Source organism: Larimichthys crocea, chromosome XXIII, assembly GCF_000972845.2.
Source record: "Larimichthys crocea isolate SSNF chromosome XXIII, L_crocea_2.0, whole genome shotgun sequence".
Classification (NCBI taxonomy): Eukaryota; Metazoa; Chordata; class Actinopteri; family Sciaenidae; genus Larimichthys; species Larimichthys crocea.
Window position 1 is genome coordinate 18,902,099 of NC_040033.1, and position 24,376 is coordinate 18,926,474.

A 24,376-nucleotide genomic window follows, 5' to 3' on the forward strand; every position below is an offset into this window, starting at 1 on the left:
TAGCAGCTAACTACAAGATACATGAAGACAGTCGGTGTGAGGTTAGTGAGGAGAAGAAAGTGGATCAGCAACCTGTGGAGGATGTTAGTGTTAGTCATCAAAAGAGAAGGATGAAAGGAAGGAAAGTTAGGATTTAGGATTCAATCCAAGACGCTGAGTCCTTCCTGTTTATCTAGTCCACGATAATAAATCAGGCGTCTTTGATTTACGTGGCTTCGATTGTCTTTTTACCAGAGCTACTCAACAAGGACAGAGAATCAGAGTGGATCATCTGTTGATTAGAGAGGGAGCCCGGAGAGGAGGGGCTCTGTGTGGTACCAACTTTATCACGGTAAAGAGAGAGACGAAATCTCCCCTTGTGTGAGTCAGGAGTGAACCGCCAGAGTTTGAAAGGGAACTGCAATGAAATGGCCACAGAGTTACACAAGCTTCCTCTCCAAACGTTTAAGGTTTGACTGGTGTCACTGAGACCGGCTGGTGTCGAGTTTAAATTCAAATGTAGATCAGACTTTGAGTAACATTTACTTTCAAACGCACCGCATATGCAGATCCATGAAATACATCAAGAGACTAAATCAAATAGGACTTCAAAGTGCGTATGATGACTGAAATTAGAAATTAAAGGGGCACTTCAAACGGAGCATTAAACACATACTGATATATTTGGTCTGTAAACCGTTTGGATATTCTGAATGAGGGATATGTCGATATTAATCAGTTTATAGAAGCATTCTTTGGAAATGTGAACAGCTCATTCAAAATATATGTCTCAGTTGAGGTTTTTAAACCACAGGTTGTGACACAGAGCCTCCTGCTCACAAACCAATGAGGCAACAGTTTGCAGATGCATTCTCAAAAGGAAAGTCCACATTTCACTCCTTTACGTTATGGCAGACTTGCATATCTACAAGTTTTTGGATACATCACAATAGCTTGGGTTCTTTTTTTGTGTCTTGTAAGTCCCACAACTTTATAGGAGTGTAAAACTAAATCACTACAGACTCTTTAAGACCTCAGGTCTGCTAATGGATCACCCTGCTGTGTGGACGTTAGCCTGCGACCTGAATCTGTGCAGAAACAGTTTTGGCTGTCTGATAACATTCACACATGTAGTAAACGTGCCTTTCTCTGGAACAACACACCACCTTTTGCTTTTGTAAGCCTTTTGTTGAACTGAGAGCCTCGTTAGTACTCTGGGATTAACCACATGAAAAACCTGCAGCAACAACCACAGCAACCAGACCCAACAGTCTTTGTAACCGTGTCTTACCTTGTCATTTAGGTCCAAGACGTAGGTGCTGTGTCTCCACTTGGTGAGGACGATGGGATCCTGCTGCTTCCTCTCCAGACTGCGACTCTTGGGTGCCTCTCCTGACTGAGGGGAGATGTTGTACTGCAGAGACAGAGGAGAGTTTAGACATTCAGATATTCTAGCTCACCCTTTAGTTTCTTTCCTCTCCACTCCCATACCTCTCGTTTAACTCTCCACAGCACCATTGGACAGGGGGACTCTTACATCACACACATGGTCCTCAACAGTCCATAGTAAAATCCACTGAATATGTGTGCACTACTGTGACCGTTCTATTCTGATCCAGCTCTCTGGATTAGCAGGTAAAGAGCCTGTAATAGTATGACAACCAGAGTTCAACACAAACTTGGCCGCTGCGTGAGCCCCTTATCTACTTAGGACCAATCAGGGCAAAGAAAACATGGCATGGGGGAGGAGGAGTCACACATAAGTGTGTTACTGGGCAGCAGTGTTAGATCATGTAATATGAGAGGATGAATCTTCCATTTCCACTTTAGATGGTGTAATAACACATGCACGGTTAATATTCAGAGGTACTTCTTACCTTGGGCAGTTCCCATTCTGACCTGGATCCATCAGCGCTGTAGTAGTAGGGCCGGCCTTGTTCATCCACATGTTTGATCCACTGCGAACACAAACACTGGTCAATAACTCCATATCCAATGTTGTTTAACATGCAGGATAAACAATCCTGACAAATGTGATAAGTTTCATTGTTAATCAATAGACTGCACCTTCTCCTGTGTGTATTCAGAGACGTAGAGTGTGTGTCCATGTTCATCCAGCTCCTCAGACCAGCCTCTAGGGGGCGACCCATACTGGCTGTCAGACTGACTCGAGTGGGTGCTGTGACAGTTTTCCTCTGAGGACAGTGGCTGGGGAGGACAGGAGGAGAGACAGAGGGCTTAACATATGCAATTTAGGTGCTCCATGAAAACATTGCAGTACTTTTATTTTTTAAATTTTAGGATCCTTTAAACTTCTCCTTCAGCTGTGAGAGCCTGCAGCCAGCTAGATTAGCCAGAAACATTACAAAGACAGGAAACAGTTAGTCTGGCTCTGTCAAATCATACACATGATACATAAGTGATAAGATAAACGCAGAAATAACCAAGCAGTAACCTGGCAGACCATAGAGACCACTATGGTGGATGACGGAACAACTCATTTATTTATGTAAATAAATATATCTTTTAGTCTCAGACTGATCAGAGCAGCTTCTCTGGATGTAGATGAAGGCATTAAAATAAAGATCAACCTATTCCAGAGTGAGAAATTGTTGCTTCAGGTCAGACGCCACAGGCGACAAAAAAATACTCTATTAACACTCGTTCCACTGACAGTCTGTCTGTATTTAGACAGCTTCTTTCTTTTTATGGGAGGACTTGACCTGGGGGGATTTGGAGACAAAAACAAAAACATGTCTCCGTAACCAGGGCAATGATGGCATTGAGTGACAGACTTCCTGTCATTCTTTTCCGCAAATTCTGATGTAATACATCTTCGATAGGTGTCATGAAATAGTGAAGTGTATATATTAGAGTAGAATGAGCATAAAATACAGGACACAATGGCATTTTATTTTTCAATACAGGACAACTGGGACGATATTATTATTAAACTGTACTTAAACAACATTAAACTGTTGCTTATACAAAGACATGTATTATTTTATTATTATTGTATATTTAATTATTGTCTAAAATTGTATATCAAAAACATCCAATCACAGTAATATTAAACAGAAAAACCGCTGATTGTCATGTTTGAGAAGCTGGAATCAGCTTTAATTATTCATAAAGCAATCAAATTAACGTTTGCTAACTACATACTACCCAACATAAAACTGCAATAAACCAAAGAAGCACATGGGGGCAGTGTTGGATAGTTAGGAAGGAAACTACAACCTAACAGGAAACTATAACTTCCTCCTATCAAAGACGCTCTTGTTTCCTCACCTTCAGTAACCACAACAACATTTTAGAAGTCCTCCACCTTCACCACAGTCTGACTGCCAGACAGCCTCCACAACATTTCCTTACATACAAACTGAATCCTGTGTTTCAGCATGTGATCAATGCTGTTTGTTTGTGGAGGACAAAAGTTGATGTTTTGTTTATGTTGTTCAACTAGAAGCTTTTAAACAGATGTCACACAGCCTCACAGCCTATTACAGTGTTGTACCATGCAAGACTACGTGAAGAAATGGCGTCATTTGGCTGAAGCGTCCCTCACCTCACTCTCCGCTGTGCCCTGGCTGTCTCCTCGGATACTGCTAGTGCTGCTGCTCGTGTCCCTGGCGCGTGGCGGCTTCCAGGTGCGCTCTCCGGTGGCACGGTTGTAGTAGAAATGCCTGCCACTCAGATCTTTGTGGGTTTCCCAGTCGCCCAAGATGTGGAGAGGGGAGCTGGAGGGGACGGGCGGCAGGCTGGACTGAGAGATCTTCAGCTCCTGGAGGTTGGTGTAGACCGGCGAGTCGGACCGACCCTGACCTGTAGGAGATGTTGTCTGGTGGAAGAGAGAAGAAAAGGAGAGAGGAGGTCAGACGTGTTCTACTTCTCACTGTTTTCAGCAGATGTTCCATAACTGCTCCAGAGACTCCAGATTTCTGCTTTGAAAATTTTACAATATTTCAGGAATTCAAAAACCAGGAGTCCTGAAATCACTCCAGAGTCTGCTGAGACCTAAATATGTGTAGGAATGTTGGCCCTGTCCACTGTACTCTCTGGAATGTTACAAGCTCAGCTGTTTAAAGTTAAAACGACAAACTTGAACATTGAGCTGCAAAAATCACACGTGCTGTGCATAAACCCAACGTGTCTTCCACAGAGCATGAAGGTGAGTCCTGAGTTATGAGCCTCTGACGGTCTGCACGGCAGGATGCAGCTGCTGATCAGATCAGACGCCACATGTGGCTCGCAGATATTTCAAAACATATCAGTCCGATTCTAATCAGGTTCTCAAACCAGCTGGATTCAGCAGCACGGTTACATAATCATTCATGTTTCTACGCTGAGGACAGAGACAAATGCCATGAACCTAAAGGGCTACTGGTATTAGCATGCAAACTTTAAACTCTCACACACTCTCACAAGAACACTTCAAAATAGAAATTTCAGTGATTTATGGGAAGCAGGAAAGAAAGAGGGAGACAGAGACGACAAAATATGAGAAGTATGTGAGTAAAAGCCAAAGAAAATGAATCGATGTTTTAAAGGATGGCCGCAATTGAGAACAACTAATGTCACATAACTCTTTTTCCTCACCAGTTCTTACAGCAACATTATGTAACTTTTAACGAATGGTCAGTTAGTTAGCTGTGCTGCCTGGACTGTGAGCTCAGAGCACAGGGGGACTCTTGGTATTTACACTGGTACCACAGATGTTTTGGACCACTGGGAAGAGGAGGTTTGTAGGCCTAGGGCAGAGGGGGATGCAGACGGGAATGAGGTTACGTAACCGGGCTCAGCAGAGGCAGAGCATGGCAGAGATGAAGAGACCCGAGAGGATGACGGAGGGCATTATTTCCTAATGAGTAACATTTGAGCTGCAGAAGCAGCACAGGGGGCTGTGACAGTGATATACAGCAGCAGGAGTCTGATGGTTTATCAGAACACTATGATTTTACAACTCAAGTTATCACCGTGGCAACCATTTTATCTTGCACGCATGCATATCTTTTTCCAAATCTTTAGGTTGAAGGACCGGGTTCATAAAAGCAGGACTGAAGCTGAGACTTCACATGGAGCTTAAACTTTGTGCTGGACATGCATAATGTATTTCCTCTCTAAACTAATAGATAAGAAAATACTTCTGGTTCTATGTGTCCTGCAACAAGATTCAGTATTTGGACAAGATGCATGTTGCAGGGATTGAACCGGTCACTTCCCTGTGACAGAACAAGCACCTTCCTTAGCAACCATAAACAATGCTTAAGATTGCATAAATAAACATATAGAAGACTGGTTAAAATGCAGAAGGAAAGAATGAGGAAAGAAGCAGAAGAGGAAGTGCAGATAAGATGCAGCAACCAATCTTCTAAGCAAAGTGAAGGTGTCGATAAGGTATCTAAGGTATCTAAATTCTGAAGAGATCATAATGTACTCCAGTTATTCCCCATTAGAACTTCAGGGTGGCAATTTCTGAATCTACTTGACTGGACTCACTGCAAATGTTCTTCTCCACAGTCAGCGCAATAAACTTAATCACAAATGTGGCCCTGCAGTGTCAGTGCAGACACACTTCAAAGACCGCTTTAAAAGCCATCTTCGAAAACTTGGCAGCATCTGAAGGTCACTCCACAAAAAGCCACAAAGCCATGTTTCCGTGGCTACAGCTCAAATAATGTGAGAGGGCTTTGAGTGCTTCTGAAAAATATTTTGGGGTTTTGGAGCAGAGCTGAGGCGCTCAGACTGATGCCAACCTCGTGTCTCTCGAGAGGAGATCCAGCACCAAACATTGTGGATAACACAGAGCTAATGGCCGAGGCAGAAAAGAACCCGATATGAGGGGGCTGTGCCAGCACCACGCCTCTCCCCTCTGTTTATCACAGGTGAGGAATGTGTGGGAGGTGGATTCACTTCAGTCAGAGGGTTTGAACTGTTTTCAGGACACAGATGGGACTTCCTGCTGCTCTTGGAATAACAGAAATATTTTTCACATAAATTATTATTTAATATCCTGCACACATGCGGGAGCAGAGGAAAGGTTTCAGCTGTATCCCGCTGGTTTCAGTTAGTTTACCCGCTGTCTTTCGGTTTCAGTCCAACACACAGCAAGTGCTCGAGTGCGGAGGCTGACCACTGAGAGATGATGGTTTGGCTGAACCCGCGTTCAGACTCATCAGCCACAACCAGAACGGAGCCAGTGTGTGCTACAACTTTAATTGGCTTTTTAGAGAATAACAGTCATATGGAAATGCAGATGATTGAGTGTGGCCTGAGAGTGAGGCCGGGGTCAAATCTATTTAGATTCCACTCAGGCCAGACGACCCAAACTGCATCCAGAAGTCATTAACAAGCTTTAACGTCCATTTTGACACGAGTTAAACCCAGACTATTTCCTGTGGTGACCACTTTCAGTTCAGACAATAATTTGAGAATCATTTTAGACAGAACGGAGCAAGCACGCTGAACAGAGAAACACTGTTGACATGCATACTGCACGTCACAATAATTTAACCTCATATTATACATGCTGCATTTACACGCACCAACATACAGTTAGGAGATGTCAAGAGACCGATTTAAAAAAGCAGCAGCAGCTGAGTTATCTCGACCTTTATGGATCAAACACCAAACTCCCCTTCATCAAACATGTCCCATAATGCAACTCAGTACACTTTCATTATGGTGACAGGGGTTAGATCTTGGATTTGACAAAGCTGCCTCCAGAGCCACATAAATCATTAAACAACTGTTTCCACTGGCTGAGTGCTACTCTCTATGTCAGGGAAATTGATCTTAATGTGTGAAATCTGTGGAGTGGTCCTTAAATATGCACACAAATTCAGTAGAACATGACCAAAATGGATGGAAAGTCCTAGCATAATATACAGAACATCAGCTGTTTTCAGTTTGTCCAATACTTCTCTGACTTAATCACCGCAAAACTCATCCTGTCCTTCCCCCCTCAGCCTTAGCTGCATTTGGTGTTAACCAGTAATAGCATACCAGTAAACAAGTTTAAAAACACTGATTGAGTCAATGCACACTTAGGCTCCCCTTTTCAAATCAGAAAAGTTTTAATGCAATGTGCAACATATGCTGAGAGACAAGTCCAACACATTCCTGGAATAACAGAAGACACTCCTCTACAGTAGACATCTCATTGAACTCAACATCAAGTATTTCACTGGCAGCCTGCAGTCACATAGTACCTGCTAGTTTCAGACTGTAAAACTTTTGTTAGGATCTCACTGATACTAACTGGAATTCAATTGAACAGAGCAAAGCCGGCGATGGCTGCCAGTTCTAAAGCTATAAATGGACAGTTTGAAGAAAAGGACACCAGGAGACCAATTGTTACAGGTAATGAAATCCATCTGTTAACCTAAGAGTGGACACAGTAAAAAAATAAGTCCCTGTTATAAATTCTTTTTAGACAAATTTCACATATTTTCAGCCCGTCGTGTTCTTTTTAGGTCCTTATCTGTTGTGTCACCTTGTATCCAGCGCTGCACACAAACACCTCGTTATCATCCTCGCTGGCTCTCCTGTAACCTCTGAATATACTAAATCCACGGCGCATGGTGATGCACGGCGGCCATCAACAGTGACAGGACACACACGCCGACCTCTGTGGTTTCACCTCCCTCCAACACACACAGACAGACACACACACACACACACACACTCTCCTCCCGGCCCTTCTGGCGTTGTAACGGTCCATTGAAGGCAGGAGGGAATTTGAGCCCGCCTGTGACAGAGGCAAAGGGGAACAGGATCTCTCAACCGCACCAACACACAAACTCTTCTAACACAACAGGAAATGACAGTAAAATGTCAGAGCTTCCTCTATCACAGTATGTTTCTGTGTATTTAGACACTGACAGACGTGTTGACAGACAAACAGTTTGGACCGCTTTATATTTAACCACACACCAGAGCAGGCCGACTTGGTGGGTCGAGGAAAGATAATACCACTGATCACTACTATGCAAGCCCTGCTCTCAGCTTTCACCTGAGCAAATGACTATGCGACCGTGTATTAGCACACTCCAAAGATTACACCAGAAGGAGCAGCAAAGTGTTTTTTTTCTTTCAAACAGATTTTTGCTTCTATAGTTTTTCTAAAATCACAGGAACAGGAAATTAAGAGGATTTTATTTTTAAATACACTAGTAATCCACAAGTGATATTATATAAGCATGAAACCAGACTTACTCTCATACAGACATGCAGGCCTTAAATGCTGGTTGGACATTTCTGAATTCTCTGAGCCCATAACTAATGCTACAATTCATTACCCGTGGTTGGCTTGGCTGTGTGTCACTCAGAAAACAGTCAGCCAATCAGAAGAGAGGCTCATTAAAATGAATGAGACAAAACACAACACAAAACGTCCTGTTTTTGCTCGAGCTCCAGAGAGAAGAGTGAGAGTGGACATGTAAAACTTTAATCAGAGGATTTCTGGTCCCTAAAATCAAAAATATATCTTCTTACTGAAGATCTTCTTACTCAACACTTCAAACTAAAAACTCTGGAAACATGGACATATGGGACCTGCAAAGATGTACTAATTAATAGGATGTCACAGTTTCCCTCAGCTCTACAAAAAGTTTTGGTGTCTTTCCGCTCAATGTTTTGGTTTTACTGCACACCGAATATTCCCCCTCAGGGGCTCATAGAATCGAAAACAGAACAGTAGGGTGAATATTTTCAGGTGGTCAGAAACTGGACTTCAGATTAGAGCTAATGTTTCATTTCACCAGCTTTGAGGTCATAATATGTCAGCATCATGCTTGTATGTTATAGTGATGTAGGCAACCAGCATTAACGTCTAAAAACATCTTGCACTCTCATAACAACAATGAAGAACACACTATTCTATGACACAATAACATCTGTGGTCAGCGGTGACGAGATCTTCCCACAATGCACTAGCAGTCCTCTCGATGTCTGATTGTAAATGTCCTTGCTGTATTTTAATGGAGTTCGAAGTGAATCAGACGTGGCAGAGAGCTGGGAGGCAGGGGATCCAGACCCGGGTCTCTGACAGGTAATTAAAAATAGAAAGCGCCTGAGGGGGGCAGGAAGGATCGCTCGTACAGCTCCGTGGACGGGGGATGGATGGAGTGAGAGATGTAGGCAGGAATGAGGAGTGAGGAGAGATATGCTGTTGAATGCAGAGCAGTCTTCACAGCAGCAGCAGCCTGTCTGTCTGCAAAGCCGTGATAAATGAGTTTCAGACTACAGGCCAGTACAGTATAGAATCCCCACATACTGCATTAGAATGCATTATGCAGCCTGGAGAGTGTGTAGGCACACCCAGCGTGGACGTGTGATTAATTCAACGCAGAGGTCTAATGGAGTAATTGGCTTGCTAACGGAGCCGATGCTCTGATGCATGGAACACAGCTTACTGCAGCCCTCATATTTATCACCAGGTTGGGAATACTACTCTGTGTTATCCCCCCTTCCTCCGCCCTGTCCCACTGTGCTTGTACAATCACTAGAAAATGCCAGTGCCTCGCACCATAAATTATTCTGCGTGTATAGAAGTATGGGTCAGGGTGAGGGCAGCAGGGATGTGGGGCTGTAGTTACACCCAGAATCCACTAGGTGTCTCTCTCTGGTTGGGGAGGGAGGACGCTGGTGAGTGGGTGGGAGTCTCCATCAAATGCATCTGGCCATGAGGAGAGTAGCGTGAGGGGGAGGGCTTTCTGTCGATGCACACATGGCAACCCACTCTGCAGCATCTCCATGCCGCACGTTATTGGTGCCTGTGCAGCAGCAGCAGCAGCATGCACACAGCCATGCTCCATACATTCCACTGAGAAGCAGCTTTTTGTTGTCTTGGTTAGAGTAGTGTGAGGGCTGAGGCTGGAGCTGTAATGTAATTCAGCTGATTCACAATCTGCTGCTGTTGCTGCTGCCGCCAGGATCCTGACAGAGACAAAGAAAGTAGTAACACATTACATCAGTTCTGCAGACCCAACGCTGGCTTCTACTGTGTCATGGAACAGAAAATATTAATGCATGCACTGTATATAAATCACTTGATGGCGGAGTCCCCAACATATATCACTGACCTACCAAACCTCTTCAGCCATACAGTGTGTCATCCGACCACGACTCAAGCTGTAAATGGGCAAAACTGAACATTTACACGCTGCCTTCTAGGTTTCTCTCCAAGAACTGTCTTCTGTCTCTGAAATCTCTATGCGATGAAATGTGCAAATTGTTCCACCAACCTTTTTACCCTGTATGGTAGAGAGTGAAACCGGCTGGTTCCCAAAAGCACAAACCACAGTAATGAAATGTTATGACTTCCAAAGTGAAGTAAAACCAGCATGGTGCAGCCTGGTAGGCAGCTACAAATGTCTTAGATACAACAGTTACATTAATTATAACTTTGACTAGTATTTGTGATGTCGACTTGCGAGGTTATCAATGTTTAATCGACTAGTCAACTATTCATATATATCTCTAGTAATACTGAGGTGTTCCAACATGTTCACCACATACAGAATATGAAAAAAAGATAGATTATTAGGACATAAAATATATATATCGATATGTCTACATGCAGCATTGACATTTTCTTTGACAAAGTCTTCTTTTGTTTTTAGCTCATTTCTAAGTTTAAATGTCTGCACAGCACTTTGAACCGGCCTCAGTGTGAGTTGTGCTAAATCAATAGTTTGCCAAACACATGTGGCAGCATGAGTCAGACTTAAAACACACACACACACACAGATTTTATCTAAAAGGCTGCATTTCATGTTGAAGGCTCCATACACAAATAAAAAAACAACATGTCTATGACTCCCATGGAACCATTATCACAGCAGTAACACCAAAATAATGATTCCGTTCTAGCTTTTAAAAACTCTTTCCATCTCCTGTCACAGATGTCACACCTCAGAGCATGCTTTCCTCCTAACTACGTTACATAATGTGATTGTGTAATTTAATTAGATGGAGGCAGGTTTAAAGGAAGTGTGGTGGGGTTTGCAGGGAGACGGTGACTGGCGGAGCTGCATCCGTGACCATGGTGACACCTAACCAATCAGGCGGTCATGCAGAGGAGTGTTTGAAGATGGACTGCGGGGTGTAGAGGCGGGGTCACCACCTCCGAGCCAATGCATCAATCCAGTCCCTCTGTTCTTTTGTCCTCTTCCTCCGCCGACCTCTACCCACCTCCTTCATCTCAGACCCTCCGCTGCTTCCTCTTGATAATCATGCACTGAACCTCTCTAGCCATCCCCCCGCCCCCCAGCTCCATCACTGCCCTCTCCCTCTGCTCCACGAGGTATGATTCTGATCATGATGGTTGTGCCCATATGACCAGATTAACCTACATTTCCAGACCAGTGTCAGACCAGATTCACCCACTCCCCCATCATCACAGGATTGTATCAAGACAAGAGCAGATGCTTACAGTCACACACACACACTGCTCATGACTTTGCTTAGCAACCACTTCCAGCCCTGTACTGTAGCTCATCGAGGCATCGTGTCTAAACAGACCTGATAGTCAGAGAAGATTGAACAGTGAATGCGGGCTGAAGAAAATGTTAATGGAGCTCCAATATTGACTACACTCACAAGTGCAACTGTCACGCAGGTCAGCAAAATCCTGACCAGGGTTTGTGAGTGAAAGCACAAAAAAAAAAGAGAGAGATGAAAGTGAGTCAGCATCTTTTCATTCGTCAGGATGACGAAAGCTACTTTCATTTCACGGATCGGAGGATCCGGTGAGGCTCGCAACCTGACAGAGATGAGAGCAATTAACCTTTTGGTCCTGAGCTGATAGCGCTTGGCTAAAATGTCAGTTTGTGTGTGTGCGGAAATACAGCCTGGCTGTGATAAACCTCTAGTAGCTCGATGGATGCAGCGTCTAATAGACGTAGCTGCTGCTTGGATACCGCAGACAAAGAAACTTCAAGGCTGCGGAAAAGGGCACTTTACAGGATTAAAAGTATAAAATTATATAATGGTGTAAAAAACAAGCTCCCATTGACAGCTCATCTGGAGTTTTTGTGTTCAAACATTTTACATAATTTCTGATACTTTACTCAATTTGTTCCAGCAGCATCTCTCGGTTGTTTTCATGTCTTGTGTGTGAGTAACAGAAGGGCTCTACTGCCTCTCCAATCACATTTTCCTCTTGAAATGTTAATGAACAAGGGAGGGTGGATTTTGAGGACAGGGGAAGCCTGCTGCTCCCCCTCCCTCATGCGCATGTAGCAAGACGCTGTCATTGGCCGAGAACCAGTCTGCCATACTGGGCCTCAGATTCTGCGGTACGCAGTGTGCCAGTGAGTGAGCTTAACTAGAGCGAGGGAATCAAACAATTCATATCTGGGGCACCACATCGATGGTTATTTTATAGACACCCCAATGGATCATGGGGTGGTTTAGCTTCTATATGGGGCACCTACTCAAGCCGAAGCGTAAAAGCAAACACAGACGAGCCCGAATGAGCCAGACATCTCCTTTTTAGTCCAGTTCATGTCTTTAAAGCATATGGAGACATTCCTGGAGTGTCTCAAATATCACCAGGTCTGTGCAGGGGGAGCATTCAGCAATATCTGGTTCTTGAATCTTGGTGACATATTGACTACACTTGCAGGCCCAAGTTTTAGATCTTTTTGATTCATGTTGGTGTGTTATTGTGTCCACTCCAGAAAATTCCATGATTGTGTCCCCCCTTGCTAAAGTGTAATGAGATCTGCACCCCTGATCACGGTGCTAGTTGGTGAACTGTTTACCGCTAACTGAACACACAATCGGTCTTAGACTTCTCTATATTTTCTCTCTATGGTTCTGTTTAGATCCTCCTGGCAGTTTATCAAACAAAATGGTAATCAATGCTACAAAATTACTTGTTTATTCAAAAGATGTGTTTACACCATCTGATTTGCAACTGCTTCCTTCCTCCGTTTTTCCTCTGTCAAATGGTGTTGTGACCAGGTCTTTCCTCTCAGAAACACTGAGAGAAAGGGAGTGTGTGAGTGAAACGGTTAAACCGAGACAAAAAGACTGCATAGGCATGCCATGCAGAGACTCCTACGTTTCCCTTCTCTGAGGGGGGCAGAGGCCACAGATCCACACAGTGGGAGTGACACCCATACCCCCTCCCCCGCAGTCTGTCGTGTCCAGTCTGGGCGCTGCGTTCCCACCCCTCCTCATCTTGACCTCGTCTTTCTCTTCATTTCCTGCCAAACCTGGACTCAGATACGTCACTTCAAGCTGCACAACAGTGTGGAGCCAGCGTCTGTGCTGTACGATCAAAGTGTGAGACAGGCAGCCAGACTTGTGGGACGGGATGACAGAGCAGCACTGCAATCTGTTACCCACACAACCATCCAATAAAAAGGAAGAACAGGATGTGATGGATTCTGTGTACACTCCTGAGAGAGAAGAGTGAACGGGAAGGGGCCCGGTAAATGAATTCTGGCTGCAGAAGTCAAACGACCTGCCAGCGCCCTGACAGCATCAATTTTTCTGTTTAGTCGCGGACAGGTTTGGGGAGGTGGGGGGAAACATATCGATGACGCGCCGAAGGAAATTCAATTTCTTTAATGGAAGCGGCATTGCCAAATCTCTCTCTTATTACTCATTTCGAGTGGTCTTCGCCATACAAAAACTCTCTGTTTTCCAGCTCGCTGCCATCAGGTTTCTCCCACCGCAGGGCCAAAACAAACAGAGGGTCTGTTCTGTGCTGACACCACTGAACATTGCACATTACATTCTCACACTTTATGAAAATTTGGATAATTAGTGCCAAAACAGACTAACACAATATCATCTTCTGGACATGAGAAGAGCAACACCCAGGGCTGAAGCAGAGACTTAGTAGCATTCCTCTGTAGCTGACTGCTGACAGCTAAGCCCCCAGTTAATGACTAATCTTGCCCTCATGTCTTCAGTGTGATTGGTTAAAGCCAATTACACTAGCTCCCTTCCCTGGGTGCTGAGTGGCTGGTCGGACTGGGTGGGGTGGAGGTAAAAACAGTGCGGGCCTGTACAGTGGAGGCCTCCCATGTACATCAGAAATGATGGTGTTTTTAGACCATAGTGAATATTTTGGACTCTTGGTTGGATAAAACAAGCAATTTAAAGACCTCACACTGAACTGGAATAAATTGTGATTGGTATTTTTCACGATTACCCGAGACCTTCTAGACTAGATGATTAGTTAATGAATGAAAAAATAATCTGAAAATAAATAGATTAATTGTTGAAATGTTGAAACTGTTTTAGTCATATCACTCATGTTAGTCGTAAACACCAACATTATAAAAGGTTGATTAAACACTGTGTAGAGCATTGTGCTGTGGTCAGTGTTGGTGTTCTCTTTCAATTTTGGTCTACCTCTGTGTCTTTATTACCCTCAGTTCTAATCTGGACTGGTTCTAGAATGTCTTAAGGCCCATTTCTGATCAGGTCTCTACATGCTGTTTCCTACATGTCAGTAGGATGTTCTCGATTGGGATCATAACGTTAACAAACCTTGAAATGCAGCTGGACTTGGGAAGTTGTGAAATAATGAAAGAATCCATTTTATCAGGCTGCAACCATGAGCTAAGGCATGGTTCAATGCTAGGTGTGTAATGATGTGTGTGGGTAGTGACAAGGGTTGGCATAGATGTTGCTAGCATCAGTGAAATCAACACAACTGTTCACTTAAAGGGCAGAATGGCACTGAAATCTCTTTTGTGTCTTGCTTTGAGCTAAGAGGTAACTATGTTATGTGGTTTGTTGATTTTTGGCAGATAGAAGTTTAACTGTGACACGTACACTTGATTTTTTGAGTAACAGTAACGGTCATAATGTGTTTGAGATTGAATGTTTGGATCTGTGAAGAACTTTACTGTTATAGTACACAGGTGGAAGGAACTCAGTGCTATCACCAGGTCATTGTTACACTAAAGCTACCTTCGATAACGTCATCAACATGTTTCCACTTGTTGTTTGGAATGGTGAATAAAATCATGATCTAATATGGAGAGGCACACGCAGAAAAACTCTACCACATTCTGCTGGTTACTAATTCAGTGTGGAAGGCATATTAGTTCCCCATATCAGTTCTCAAAAGCAACACTGGATACAGGTCTCCAAAACAGAGAGAAAACTAGTCACGGCCAACTGATGGTCATTTTTGTTTTGAGATAATTTTTTCTACATATAATTTCATTTTACAATGGATTTATCTTATTGTACCTTACTGAATACATGACCAAGCAGCACAAACCACATCATAAAAGCACATATTTACTTTGTCACAAATCATTACAGACAAACCTCCAGTAGCTCTCCTTCTCTGTCTTTAGCAGCGGTCTGGAAGGCAGCTGGCTGTGGTTTATAGTAGGTTATTAATATTCCCTCAAATCTTCCTGCTAATCTGCTCTGTTTATGTGGAAACAGATAGAGATACTCGGAGGGTTCCTGAGAGCTGCAAGAGCGGGGGAAGCGATTTCCACAGAAACTATCAATCTCCTTTTAAGTGGGACGAAAACATCTGGAATAATCACAAAAGTCAAATATTCTAGAAGAGTCACAGGAACATTCAAGCCTGTATGTGAACAATAAAGGAAGGATTGGGGCCAAAATGAAATGGACACCCGGACATTGCACGGCGATGGGGACAGTTCAACAGGTCATAACCCAAACCATCTGCATTAATCCACATCCTCCACTCTTCAGGTGTTATAAAAGCTGGCTGCAAGGATTTTCTTCCATCCAGGCACAGTAACATCAGTGAGGTCCAACACTGATGTTGGCCAACAGGCCTGGCTCGCAGTCACTGTTCCAGTTCATGCCAAAGGTGCTGGATGTGGTGCACACCAGTTCTTCCACACCAAACTGGGGTCAACACTTCTTTATGGATCTGGCTTTCTACACCGAGGAGATTGTCATGTTTAGAGATACAACTGTTAGACAATTCATTGATTAGCCGATTGACAGATTGATTGTTTTGATTAAAAAGACAAAATTCGCAAATTCTTTGGTTCCAGTTTCTTTTAGTTTTCCAAGACTGGATATCTTTGGACTTTTGCCCGGACAAAAGAACACAATTGACGTCTCCTCTAACTCGAAAATGTGATAGACACTTATCACTTTTAGACAAAACAATCAATAATCAAAATAGTTGTAACATTAGTCATGTTGAAGAAGGAATGGACCAACACTAAACTGGAGGAAGAATACATTCTAAAATGATTTCCGTCCATGGTGTCCAAATACTTTTGGCAACACAGTGTATATTTTTCAAAGCATTGGACAACTGTTGCCAATCAGCTGACATAACATTTCAATTATTCTAACTGTTTGCTGTCATTGCTTTCCACATTCCCTTTGATTGTGTTCATCACCATTTCTGGTCGACCCCAGCTGAAATGTTCACATTCTTCCACATTCCTCCAGCTGCCCAGTTAGCCAAGTCTCCATTGTGTCAAAACATCAATGAGACTTCCATGAGCCTTTGAGAGAGGACGTCCACGTAACCCTTTTTACACATGTGCAACACACACTCTCCACATGCTTAATAAAACCATGAAAAGCTTGTAAGCCTCATCATGTAGGAGGACAAGCATCACTCATACAGGGAACAAAGAGCCCTAAGTATTTCCTGTTGTAGCTGATTAAATATCAGAGACAGATTACATGCAGGAGTGAAGTTACTGTGGAATTAAAGACTGCTGTAAATATGTTGTTGCTAGTATTATTAACATCTCTTGCCCTACTGCGAGCATGCATGTGCCTTTATCATCTGCGGCAACAGATGATAAAATTAGTCACATTATATTAATCCTGAGCAGCTGAGAAGCAAATAACAGGATGTGTCACACACTGCCAGTTTGATTACATGACATGTTGATCTAACGTTACATTTGAAGCTGGTGTCACTTTAAAAAAAAAACTTGCATTGAACAGAAGGATAAAAAGACAAATAAGCCATGCCAGTTGAAAGCAGGAAAGTGCAGGTACGCGTCTTTCCTCCATCCTCGTCTCAGGATCCAGAAATGTTCCCACTGCAGACACGTCAGCACATCAAGCTCGGATCGTGACAAAAACAGATCAAGTTACCGTCTTCACAGTACAAACGGCAAATATATCAAGAGTCGTCTGCAGCAGAGCTGAGATATGTTCGATAACAGCGACACCACACTAACATTTCTTCTTCTCTGCTGATAATCATTTCACAGTTTATCAGTAAAGCCTGCATATCTGCGGATACTGCACTCCTACACATGTTACTTTGACAGAACAAAACACACTATCCTAACTGACACTATGTCAGCTGGGACACACTAAAGGATTAATACACTTGTATTGATCCACACCAGAGGAAAACCTTGGCTGGCTCTGGAGGGAGGTCAAAGTTCAGATTCAGCTGGTGGAGACACTATGTGTGTGTTATTGATACCACAAATGTTTCAATTCCAACCTTTCAAGTAAAGAAATGTCTCTTTTAGTTTTGCACAGTAATCAGAAATGTAGGTACTTTTTTTTACAAATACTTTGAATTAAAAAGGGTTTGGTACTTGTTGGTTTTGCAACAGTATCTGCATGTGTAACCTTTAGGTACTGAGTATCCAATCAGTATTGTTTCAGTTTGATGCACTGGTTGGATATCAAGTATTGTGATACTAAACTTGGTATCAGGGTTAAAATGTTGGTACCACAACACACTAGCCCCTTGCGCAGATGATACTGTGCCTTATATTAGAGTGTAATATTCACCTGTACTACATAAATCTGGCTTTTTTAATTTGTCACGTCACATATACGACTGCTTTTATCTGGATTATTATGAGGGTATATCTCTCAGCTTACAGTAACCTCGCTTACATACAGGAGTTCTAAATATAGCCATGTGAGACAGGTAGGCAGGGATAAAAACAGATCTGATTCAATTTGAGGCAGCAAACAGTAAAGTCAACATTGTGTGGCTGCTAGGAAAGGATACACTGTACTAATAAAGTCTTAGCACCTGTTGTGAACAAGGATTTGCTGCAGTGGCCCCCTATAGACAATCATGCCTACCTAAAAGCTTATGACAAATCAGAGCTGCACAGATAAAAATAAAAAGAAACTGCAATGGCGTGTATTCCTGACTGTTACGATTTTCCACTGTTCGACATTTCAATGGTGCAATCTTTCCTCTCAGCTGAGATCTCCACTAAAACATTTGTGACAAAGAGAAAAACAGAGAGGACGCAAAAGGCTAATCAAGACAATAATCCAGGTCGGTGGGCGATGATGCATGCTACCTTTTTCTGCACGTGTGCATGTTAACAATAATCTGCTAGGCATGAGAAGAATAATGAAATAACAGTTACGCTAAAAGAGAAAAAGCAGCAGTCTCATCAACACTAATAAGTAACTGGGGCTAGAACTCACTGAGGTCTGACTGATTCTCGTTAATTGCCTAGATTAATTTCAGGTCTCTGGTGGTCAACATTCACGGGACATGAGGGACGTATTAAAATGATCTATCCATGCAGCTGCCAATTTTGGATTTGTGAGTTATCAGCTCATACAGTTCAGTGCTGCACAGTACAATACAGGCATGGTTTGCTCTAGCGCTGGGAATCACAGGGAATCTCATACTACAGCGCTATCACAATACACAGTAATTAAGTAATTATGGTACAAATGTTGACTTGTCAATATAAGTATAATTACATTAATAATGGCTGCATAACCTTAGATGTGCCAGGTGCTGGTACAGGCCTTTAACAGCAGACATTTTGACTTGTCATAGCAGGAGAAGGGTGTTCATGATGGCTAAATTCACTGTAGGAGCTGGCTGGTACTGTGCATGCTGTGCTCTTCCTGTCATGACAAGTCCAAATGGCTGCTGTAAAAAACAAAAACGTCTACATTAGGACCCTGAATCTGGAGCAGTGAATTAATTTCATTACATAGACCTGTGCTCTTTATACTGTGACATGTGAAAATGTCCTGGGCTGTGTCTAAATCTACTCCCTGCTTACAATAACAAGCACTACCCCATGATGAGTCCCTCAAAATGCCCACAATGGAAGTAGTGTCCATGTATTGTTCGCTACTTTTCAATCCCACAATGCAATGTGTGATATTTTATAAATGTTAAAACAACAAAATTGAACAGCGTCAACTTGAATGTCATTAGTCACACCTGTACTTTCCCTTCTGTGACGCGCCAAACGCCATAAGTATGTATCCCTGTTGTTACAACTGCATGACTCTCTCACATCGTTCTACATGAAGGGGGGGGTGGGGGCATGACTGAGCAGACCCAGGGGGCCTGGTGGCAGTAGGCCTGAGGTCTATTGATGCTGTGCCACATGAAGTGCAGAGACAGCGCGGAACACAAGGGCTCTTGGTACAGAGGAAAACAATGGCCAATCATCCTTCAGTCACTACAGCTGAGCAGCTGACAATGACAGGAGAGGAGAGGTGGTGGTGGTGGCGGGGAGGGGCGGGGGGTTAAAGCGAGGTGCAAAGAGTCACACGGCTCCGCATGGAGGGAGGGAGCAGGCTGAAGCACTGTAACACAGAAAGGACAGAAAGGAAGAATAAAGAACCCATAGAAGGTAGATTTGACTACACAGAATACATGGAGTGTGGATTTCCTTTTTCTTGTCAGAGTTGACAAGAAAAAGGGGCCTTGAACATGTTCAAGCTTTAATCGTGACTGCAATCACCTGCGTGCACACATGTGACCTCAAGGCGCTGTCACATCTCACAATATCAGCTCTGTTCACTGACAGGCTCTGTTCTCATCAGCAGGCCGGTCGAGTTGAACTGCATTCGCCCTGCAGTTAAGTGAAGGTCAGGTCCTCTTTAAACTGTCCCTGAATCAGTTACGGACTCCTTTTGATGATGAAAGAGGACACTGAAAACAACTAGTAACTTCTCCTCTCTTATGTAACACAAAACCTTAATAATAGACAGCCTGAGGTTTACTATTCCAACCTGTTCAGAAATACACAATATACAACTAGCACCAATTAACAACGTTAACTGAAAATTAGCATTATGCCACTTGCATTTCAAAGATGAACTATTTTCTCTGTTTTTGTGTATGAGTGACTAATGGTCCAATACTGAGTGAGAGCACAGCTGTGAAACTGGCTGCAGCATAATCCTGATGGGCAATTGTGCGCAGTCATAGTACTTTCACTAAAACTGCTTGTTTTTGGCACTAACAGCCTTCTCCCCACTGCCTCTCTAAAGCCAGACCTCCTTCTCGCTCCTCTGCAGTTATTTTATAACTCTAAATTAAGGATTTATTTTCACCACACCTGAGTTTGTAATTATTGGAACACTATAAAGACAAATTCTGTGGTGATACGATGTTAGGAGGTAAAATTGCAGTTTATGTCAATGGAGTATGGCAGCTTTGAACACATTTTATAACCGCTGTTTCTGGTTAAACAAAGAGGATCTTACACTTTCTGTCTCTGTAGGGATCCTTTCCTTAATATTGTCAGACACTCAGAATAACAACCTGAGCATGTCAGCATCAAAACCAGGCACTTTTAGTAGACGTACTTTGATGGTACACTTAAGGATTATATTGTAGGCAGTTTCAGTTTTCGGCTGCATCACTCTCACCCAATACTGGACGAATTTTGAAAACTGTTGTCACTTATCATCACTTTGACACAAAACCATAGGAAATAGGATTAAAAAGCAATGGTTTCTACCAATTGTCCCCCCAGAAGTAACAAGAAGTTCATTGTACTTAGAAGAACTAAATACTGAACTAAATACAACAAGAATCACACAGAAAGATCTGAACAGTTTGTAAGTGCAGCTCAGCAGTTGGACCAGGACAAGGACCAAGTCCCACTAACACCTGCTCTACTTTCCCCTCATCCAAGTAGCCTAAGCCTCAATACAACGCCAGTCACCGTGACTCATTCACAACAGCTACTCACGATGTAGTGCGGGCTCTTCAGGTATGAAAACATGGTCCAAAGAGGTGAAGAAAAATAAGAAAAAAATAAGTGTCCAATCGGGGCTGCAGGGTCCCAAGCAGGTATGAGAATGTGAGCAGGTGGTAGCTACTGCAACAGCCCCGCTGTATTCAGACTATCGTACCACACAACAGAAGAGGCCGCAGCGGCCGATTAAAGGATCTTAAGGGATCTATTTAGGGCACTGGTGCTCGCCTTAAATAGGAGCACTCATTAGCTGAATGACCTGAGCCACTCAGAGACGCAGGGAGGGATGGGGCGAGGAAGAGTGACAGAAAATACAGAGCAGATGAAGGAGAAGAAAAGAGAAAGAGACGGAGTGGATTGCCTGACGGGTGGCCATGCTCAAAGTTCAGCCAGTGTGCCATTGAAGGTCAGAGGTCGAGATCCTGAGGGTCATAAAGTCTGTGGTTCACACGCTCCAGTTACACAGACAGACGCTGCGGGGGAAAGCTGGACTTTATGCACAACAGTTTAATCTCAGCAGTGTCTGAGCAAACACAAAAACAGCTCAACAAAGCCATCTGAATCAGTTTTACACAGAAAACTACATCCAATAAGCTGTAATCATCAGATTGCGAAAATCCACTGTGTTTTCTCTCCTTTTTTTCGAGTACTGGAAGATTATTGAGATTAGATTGTGGAGTTGTGGTAAGACTGCCAGGCTGTGTGTGAAAACAAAGTGATCACAGCTGATCCTGATGCCCCTTCGATGCTTCCTCCCAGTCTGTCAAAGGAAAAGGTCAGCCAGAATGGATGAGGATGATGACAGATTAGTGCCATTATCTTCCTCGTTAGTCCAGCAGCAGATTGGTGGGCGGAGTCATCTGGTGCAGGAATGTCTGCGTTTTAATGTGACGTGGCAGGTGAGAGTGTTTGTGCCCGTGGCGTTTCAATCCTGGAGGTGTGAAGCTGACACCTACAGACTGCTGCAACAAGAGCATGCACGGATATGATTTGTTTTGGAGGATTTGAAATAAATTATTTTTTAATCAACAAATAAGAAATTGTAAGAAGTTGCTTCTACAAAGTTATTCTTGTTTTACTGGTCTAAAAACTGAGAAAATCCTCATGTTTAAAAGAAGCCAGAACTTTATAAACCATTCAAACAAGTGCTATTCAAAACTGTTTAAATGTGTGCATTATCAGAGTAGACTAATCCTGGGAAGAAGGCACAAGTGGTGTTCTGCGGTGGTAAAAAGTTCATTTTGAAAACAGCTTTTTAATAAGTTAAATAAAATGTTCTCACTGGCTTCAGTCAAGAGTCAAACACTGAACTATTGTTTGTAAATATTAATAGTTAGATGTGAGCAGTAAGAAAATGTATTTAAAGCAAAACTTGCATCAAGATTAGAGCTGAAAAAGTCAAATTGATTAATCCCCGACCACTCTCTGATTCTAGCTTCTTAAATCATAAAGGTCTGCTGCCATTCTACACTTAAATCCTTGTCAACTGAATCTTTGAGCTTTGGAACGTTGGTCAGACAAATTACGAGATATCACCTTGGAAACAGAGAGTTCACTATTCTTTAACATTTTATCAACAAACAATGAACCAGTAAAACAATCAGCAGATTCATTGATAACGAAAATAACAGTCAAGATGCACAGAGAATCATCTTCACTGCATCATGTGATCCCCAGACAAACGGTCCACATGCACAAGAAAGCTAAATCCAGACATGAGACCGCAACAGGCTTACCCGCGTCTGCTGATACATCAGCGCACCTCCCCATCAAATCAATAATGACGCTGATTTTAGCTTCAGGCTGCTTTTAAGACCCGGAAAACAATGAAGCAATACAGTACTACTATTCTGGGTGAGTTTTAAACCCAACAGGTATCATTTTGACTGTTAAATTGTGCCACACCCACATGAGAATACAATCATTATCCTGCCTGGACAGACACGGCCCGTGTCTGACTCAGGACCAGACAACACCGAATCCAACAAGAGAGCCAAGTCTACTTCAGGTCCTCATCATGTTCATGTCTGTGCATTAGTTTCTGTTTATTCCTTCACAGACAAAGACATCATGCTCAAACAGATGATGACTCATTACTGGTGAGAACGGAGAGGGAACACCTTGGAGCCGCAGAGCACTCTCGGTCACGGCACATCTGGGTATTAACCCCAGTGAATCAGGTTAATTGAAAATCAAACAGGCAGCAAGGAGTGCTTTTATCTCACATTTCAGCTGCGAAAGCAGGAAAAGAATGGTGTGAGTCAGTGTGGAGCTCACACTTTGTGTCACTGTGTGAACCGTGCAAATGCATTGGTGTGTGTTTGCTCTCGTGTAGCTGATTTGTAGTGCTCCTCTCCAGAATGTGACCCAGATAAGCACCCCCTGCACCCCCTGGAGGTTCAAGTGGCATAGTTCCACACATCTCTCAGACCTTTCCTCCTCTGCTGCCACTCTCCCACACAACCCTCTGTGGAGTGCTTTAAGGTGCATTTGCAAGGGGTATAAGAGTGTGTGTGTGTGTGTGTGTGTGTGTGTGTGTGTGTGTGTGTGTGTGTGTGTGTGTGTGTGTGTGTGTGTGCGTGCGTGCGTGCGTGCGTGCGTGCGTGCGTGTATACACAGGTGCACATTAGCATGTGGCTAATAGGCTGAATTATTCAGGCCATCTATCAGTATTACACTCTCCACAACACTGCTTCAATCTGTGGCGGAACTGAGAGCTGAGGGTGTACCACTTCAAGAGGTGATATCCACCCACAAGCGAAATGGAAACTTCCTCCCAGACGAAACCCTCAAACCAGCAGACACACACACACACACTCACGTGTGCAACCAGCCTGCAAACACAGACAGACAGACACAGGAAGTGGTGGTTCAGCTTGAGGTGTAAGACAGTTGTCTTTGAAAATGAGTTGAAAGGTGATGAACCTAAACAAAAGCTACTCGACGTACGCTGAATTCTATTTAAGCAAGCATCTGCAGAATGAAATTGCCTAGTGGCCACATGTTTTTGTTGTTGCCAAGTAAAGCAGCTTTTCTTCTTTAGGATACCCTGCTTTAACTGACATTTTTTAACATCAGGCAGGTTTATGACACATAAGAGCCACAGCAAGTGGTGGCTCTTACAGGACAGTACGATATTGGTGCTGAGAGGAGGAATGCAAGGAAAGAGGAAGCCTGATGAAGAAAGGAATGAGTGGAGGGAGGTAGTGGAGGGAGGATGGAGGCACTGGATTGTTTGCCAGCAGACGGTAACAACACATCTGGGTGGGCTGAGAGAGACAGGAGCAGAGCAGGGACCTCCCGCTGTGGGGACAGCACATCCCCAATGAGGAAATGGAATTACCTGAGCAGAGAGAGAGAGGAAAGCAAAAGCACAGCAGGCGGTTTGGACAACTCATTCTGTTCCTCCGCCTCGGGCACACTGATTTCTATTCCGGTAATCTAACACTCAGACA

At 43.4% G+C, this 24,376-nt stretch overlaps 1 protein-coding gene across 5 annotated transcripts in view; it reads right to left on the reverse strand.

Annotated features, from left to right (window-relative positions):
• The window catches only part of arhgap12b (Rho GTPase activating protein 12b), a 51,665-nt gene that overhangs the window by 7,916 nt on the left and 19,373 nt on the right, over nt 1-24,376 (reverse strand). For all 5 annotated transcript variants that reach the window (XM_019252915.2, XM_027274242.1, XM_019252914.2 and 2 more), the window contains exons 3-6: nt 3,548-3,820; nt 2,047-2,187; nt 1,857-1,937; nt 1,271-1,393 (exon numbers count right to left, since the gene is read on the reverse strand). In XM_019252915.2, the coding sequence (XP_019108460.2) occupies nt 1,271-1,393; nt 1,857-1,937; nt 2,047-2,187; nt 3,548-3,820 (618 nt within the window). The remainder of the gene's footprint in view (nt 1-1,270; nt 1,394-1,856; nt 1,938-2,046; nt 2,188-3,547; nt 3,821-24,376) is intronic.